The sequence below is a fragment of the Echinops telfairi genome, unplaced genomic scaffold (assembly GCF_000313985.2).
Source record: "Echinops telfairi isolate 266 unplaced genomic scaffold, ASM31398v2 ScPeMD7_7459;HRSCAF=8497, whole genome shotgun sequence".
NCBI classification, from domain to species: domain Eukaryota; kingdom Metazoa; phylum Chordata; class Mammalia; order Afrosoricida; family Tenrecidae; genus Echinops; species Echinops telfairi.
Window position 1 is genome coordinate 6,176,561 of NW_022111359.1, and position 5,728 is coordinate 6,182,288.

The window sequence follows — 5,728 nt, forward strand, 5'->3', positions numbered from 1 at the left end:
TACTCCATGACGGCCGAGGACGCCAACTGCAAATGGCAGCCGCAGAACTGGAGCACCATTATAGCCAAGGAGGGCCTGCCTTTCCGCTGGTCCCGAGAGGTGACGTCTGTGGCACACTTGCATGCAGATGGCCGGGGCTGCTGGGGCAGTGGGGCGGGGCCTCAGGGGCACCACCCCCCCCAGGGAGCCTGAGCATGACTGTTAACCGGCGACCTTGGGAAACCCTCGAGGGAATGTCCAAGCCTTTCTTTCTGGCTTTTTGAAGTAAGTTCGCGACGTTCTCAGACTAGAGCTGAGCGGCACCAGATAAAAAGCAGGTCGCCTGGCCTTTCTTGCGAGGCACCTCTGGGTGGCCTGGAACGGGCAACCTTTGGATGATGTCAGCACTTGCACGCCCCAGGGACTCCCTGCATTATGAGCCAATCACAGCGAGCGTCCAGGGCAGAGTAGACACCCCCCACCCCCACCCCCTGTGCCTCTCTGAGGCTGTGCATCTTGACCCAAGCAGACTATGGTGGGGTTTCCATGGCTGAGCTGCCATTTTAGCAGTTCAATGTGCCACCCCACCCCACCCCAAAATCTCCCTGCCCCGGAGTTGCCTCTGACTCCTGCCCCCCGGTGGGTTTTCAGACTGTAACTCTTTATGGTAATAAAGAGCTTCATCCGTCTCCCAGGGAGCAGCCCAAAGTGGGTTCGAACTACTGACCTTGCGATTAGCAGCCGTAACCACTGCACCACCAGGGCTTCCTAGACCCACCATGAAGGGGCCAATTACATCCACAGTCCGTTGGTCTCAGCAAGAGCTTCTGTACCTTCCTTCCTTTTTTAAAAGTTTTTCATGGTTAACTCTGGCGAGTGTTTGAATCGTTCGCCTGCAGAATAACCCAGTAAAGGCCCTGACGACCGTGGAGCGAAGAAACCGGAGGGTTCCCGCGTGGGTGGGAAACAGCTGCGCTCAGGTTTGGGGCCTGGAGTCCCGTGAGCCGCTCAAGGTCAAGTGCGGACACTCAGCCAGGGCCGCCAACAGGTGGAGCGCGCTCCCTGCGTCCCCGACGTCTCTGCGGCGGGGCGCGGCCCGAGGAGGCTTGGCTCGCCCTTGGTTCCCAGCTGGGCAGGCATCTCCTGTGCTGGTCGCAGTGGCTGCACGTGAGTCACCCCCTTTGTTTTCGCTTGAAAAGCCACAGGGCAAAACACGTGCCTGAAACTCAACAGTTCCTGCATGCAAAATGCATAGGATCCCTAGTGGCCCTGGGGGTTAGTCATGGGGCTGCTAGCCCCGAGGCTGCTGGTTCGAACCTACCAGGCCCTTGAAGGGAGACCAAGAAGGTTGTCTGACTCCTGTAAGGATTTACAGTCTCGGAAACTCTATATTTAAAAAAAAAAAGCCACCGCCACTGAGTTGGACTCATCTTGATCCAGCCCCTGTGGGCTTCCTGCATTAACTCTTTATTGAAGCAGAAAGCCTCATCGTTATGTGTGACCCACTATGCTACTAAGGATCGCATAGATAGATATGGGTACAGGGATAGAGATCAAATATATAGATTAGATATACAGATGTAACAAAGCTAAAACAACTCATTGCCATTGAGTCAATGCTGACTCAGAGGCTCCCTGGTGGAGCAGTGGTTATGCATTGGGCTGTGATCCAAATGGCCAGCAGTTCGAAACCACCAGCAGCAGCTCAGTGGGAGAAAGATGGGGCTTTCTCTTCCTGTAAAATAGTTACGGTCTCTAGGAGATACAGATAAATAGGTCAAACATATACAGACTAGATCTAGAGAAGTAGACTAGATAGTCACCATTGTGGAGGTGAATCCTAAAGGACAGGGAGTCCTGGTGGTGCAGTGGTTACTAGGTAGGCTACTAACCACAAGGTCAGTGGTTCGAAACCACTAGCTCCTCCGTGGGAGAAAGATGAGGCTTTCTCCTGTACAGAGTGACAGTCTCAGGAACCCACAGGGACAGGCTGTCCTTTGGGTCGCTGTGAGTCGGCATTGAGTTTGGTTTGCTTTATTATTTTTTTTTGGGGAGGGGGGTCAGTCTGAGCCAGACTCCTGGCTGCAAAGGAGTCTGGGAAGCAAGAGTGAGGACAGCTGGGTAGGAGGAGAGCATGGAGGAGGCTGGGTGCCCAGGGCAGAGTTCCTGCTGCAGGGAAACAGGGCTGCTCATTCGGTCACCTCCTGGAGGCTGAGGATTGGAGGGACAGGGTGAGGCAGGGGAGGGCCTGGGGGGTAGCCAGCATGACATTGGCCAGGGGAGGGCCTGGGGCCAGTGAGAAGATGTGGCCTAACTTGTCTCTGTTCTCCTCCTCCCCAGAACTATGAGAGCTGCCACGAGTCTGAAGAGGGGCCCCCTTTGAAGTGGCCTGATGTCCCTTATGAGATCGTGGGTGGCCCAACCGACAACAAACTCATTTTTAACCAAAGGAACGGAATCTATATCTTCTGGCTCTCCATTGTGGACCCCTACTACAGGTGAGGGTCACCCCAGGAAGGGCCAGATGTCTTCGGGGAGGAGGGAGTTGCACATGTTGGGGGGACACACCTTTACCCTCCCCTCCGCAGGGAGGTGGGGGCTCCTGCTCAGTCCTGCCAGCAGTCTAGACTGCCCCAGGGAAATGTGGCATTTTAATGCCCTGGTGACAGGTATTTCACTAAGTAAACACCCAGAGACCTCCCGTTGTGGGCCACAACCACCTTGCTGCTGCCAGCAGCACCAGTCAGGTGTCCATGCTGCTTCTCATCCGGCCCTGGTGGGGTGTGTCCCCACCCGCAGGATGGGGGCGGTGACACCCGTGTGGGTGTTCACACCAGTGGAAGTATTTGCCCCACAAAACAGGCCATGGGCCCTGCCCCAGGGCTGCCCCCCACCCCCACCCCCAGCCCCAGCATTTCCATGACTAACGAGAGGACTCATTGTCATCCTTCTCAGAGTGCTGGCCCTGACTTCTAACCTGTCCCAGTGTAGGGGGACTGTGAAGTGGCACCCTTTTCTGTGTCCTTCCCCTTGCTTAAAGCCACCGTCTGCTTACCCTCTGTCCCCTCCCAACCCAAACCCCAAACCTGCCTCCCCGCTATCAGGTCACTGCTGACTCAGACACCCTGTAGGGCAGGGTAGAACTGCCCCTGTGGGTCCCTGAGACTGTTAACTCTTTACGGGAACAGAAACCCTCTTCGTTGTCCCTCCAAGCGGCTGGTGGTTTTGAGCCGCTGCCTTGTGGTTAGCAGCTCCACATGTAACCACTGCGTCACCAGCACCCCTCCCCACTTCCCACAGGGACACATACAAGTCCCTTCCAGCAAAGCACGGATAGACACTACCTGCCCTGAGACCTCAGGCCTGGACCTAGACCAGTTCTGGAACAGTCCCAGGTGGGGGAGGTCTTGGGGCAGGGAGCTAGGTGTCCAGAGGAGAGAAAGGGGACAGGGGGATTCATCCCTTTCCATCCAGGCTCCCCCACCCCCTGGTGAACGGGCTCTTGGCTGTAGGTGTGAGCCCATCAGGGGTGCCCCGGAGTCAAGGTCTGGCCGTCTGCTTCTGCAAAACCGGCCTGCTGGCCGACTCAGCTGGGCCTGCCCTCCCTGCGTCTGACCTGCCTGGTTCTGGTCATGCCCCACCAGACAGACAGACAGACAGACTCGGGAGCCTGCTCTGCCCTAGACGGTCACTGAGTCCAATCGACTCCACAGTTGGGTCTGAGGGTAGGGGTGGGGGTGGCTCTCTGGCCTGGGGGGTGGTGGTGGTGGTGGAGGGGTTGGGGCAGAGCGGCCCTGGAACAGCAAGTGCGAGCGGTGCCCGCCGTCCTCACCCCGGCAGCTACTGTACCCTGCAGACCACCTTCAGCATCTACGTTTTCGGAGCCTTCCCCATGGCCATCTTCCCCATGGAGCTGCTGATAGTGCTCATGATCGTCTCCGTGCTGCTGTCTCTGTGGCTGGTCTACGCCCTCCCCAAGACCCAGCTCTGGGCCCGCCTCTTCCACAAACACAAACACGTTTCCTAAGCGCCGCCCACCCCGCCACGCCCCCCAATCCCTGGCCCCGGCCGACGACGGAGGAAAAGCGGGTGTTGGGGAGCTTGGGGCAGTGTGCGGAAGAAAGGCCTGCCGACCTGCCTTCTCAGGAAACATCGGCCGTCGGACGCCCCCGTGCTGTGATTCCGACTCCAAGCGCCTACTGTGTGTCTAGAAACAGTGTTTGGGGTTGTTTGTTTTTAATCCGAGTAAGGTAACACACTAAAAAACACTGTTTCCAGCAGGATTTAGACTACAATACTGCTGTTAAATGCCATTTTCTCGTCCCCCCTGCTCAAAGTAAAGTCGTTTCTTATCTATGCCTGTCTGCTAGTTTCTTGCAGCAGCTCAGGGACCTTGGTCTCATACGTGTGTGTGGGGCGGGGGGACGACAAAAACAATATTTACCCTGTGAAGCCAAGTTCTGTTGGAGCACCCACACTGGGGGTGGGGGTGGAGTCCATGTACTTTCACAAGGGGTAGCAAGCTTCACCCTTCTCCCGGGGAGCTGCCCGTGGTTTCGAACGGCTGACCTTAAGGGTGAGCAGCCCAGGTTGGACCCACCACGCTTGTGGGTGGGGATTCTACTGTTGGACCTGCCCACCATGCCTGCTCCCTAAACTGAAATCCTAAACGGCTTTCTCAAGAACGCCCGGACCAATTTCACCAGCCTTCTGACCGCGCTGATGCTCAGCGCGGAAAACCCCGCCCGCCCCCGTTCACGGTCAAACGACGGGGCTGGCTCGGTGCATCGCAAGTGCCCTGGGCGACCAAGAGGACAACCGGCCGCACCTGTCTAGGAAGAACTACAGCTGGCACGCTCCTTAGAGGCGAGGCGAGGATGGTGAGACTTCATCTGACACATGTTCTCAGAAGGGACCCGTCTTCCTGGAGAAGGGCATCCTGTGAAGTGGAGGGAGGTGCTCAGCAAGATGGATGCACCAGGCGCAGGGGCGGGCAGTGTTTCCATCTGTGGGGCACCGGGCCGCCGCTATTGCCCCCGGCAGCTTCCTCTGCTCAGCCTCCTAAGGTCCGCTGGCTGGCTGAAGGGGTCCTCCTTTGCTGGCACGGGGTCTTCCCACCACCCCACTCCTCCCACGGTGAGGGCAGGAGGCGGGGCTGGGACGTGTGTTTGTCCCTGACAGGCGCCGCAGAGCTTGCCAAGGCCCAGTGGGGTCGGCCCCTTCACGGGCGGGCCACCTTGTCAGGGACTCTGGATCTGCAGGTAAAGCCACCGTCGTAGCTCCCCATCACCCAACAGCCAAGCCCTGGGAGGACAGCCGGCACGGCACGGTGGACGGCTCAGATCCATCTAGCTGGCGGCTCCCCGGAGGAAAACCCCGAGAAGATAGCTGCCTCTCGAACCCCTGGAGGCAGCTCCACTCGGCCCTGTGCAGCCCCGGTGCCCTCACAACACAGCCTGGCTCTGCCGAGGTGGGTGTTCACCATACGGGCAGTGCCGCACAGGAAAGGTCTGGAGAACCCCCACCCCAAGATTCCAGCCAGGACGACCCCATGGGGCAGTGTCCAGATCACGTGGGGTCTCTGTGGATCCAAATGGATCTGATGCCACGGCGCCCCCGTTCCCTGGGTTTGTTTTGTGTGTGTGTGTGTGTGTGTGTGCTGGGTTCCATCTCACACAGTGCTTTCCCCTTCTCTGCCCACAGACACTGTAGCCCCACGCCACGCCACCCGTTTGTGACCGGTTCCACC

The 5,728-nt window shown here is 58.2% G+C and overlaps 1 protein-coding gene and 1 non-coding gene across 2 annotated transcripts in view; both read left to right on the plus strand.

Moving 5' to 3' along the window:
* Nucleotides 1–4,006, plus strand: part of CATSPERD (cation channel sperm associated auxiliary subunit delta) — a 69,301-nt gene extending 65,295 nt beyond the window's left edge. Inside the window, exons 15-17 of the mRNA XM_030888307.1 lie at nucleotides 3–99; nucleotides 2,320–2,477; nucleotides 3,820–4,006. Of these exons, the coding sequence (XP_030744167.1) occupies nucleotides 3–99; nucleotides 2,320–2,477; nucleotides 3,820–4,006 (442 nt within the window). The remainder of the gene's footprint in view (nucleotides 1–2; nucleotides 100–2,319; nucleotides 2,478–3,819) is intronic.
* Nucleotides 4,007–4,254: 248 nt separating this feature from the next.
* LOC115873099 lies at nucleotides 4,255–4,386 on the plus strand. Its single transcript, XR_004048231.1, has one exon. It is a non-coding gene; the product is annotated as a small nucleolar RNA SNORA63 (small nucleolar RNA).
* The last annotated feature ends 1,342 nt before the right edge of the window (nucleotides 4,387–5,728 follow it).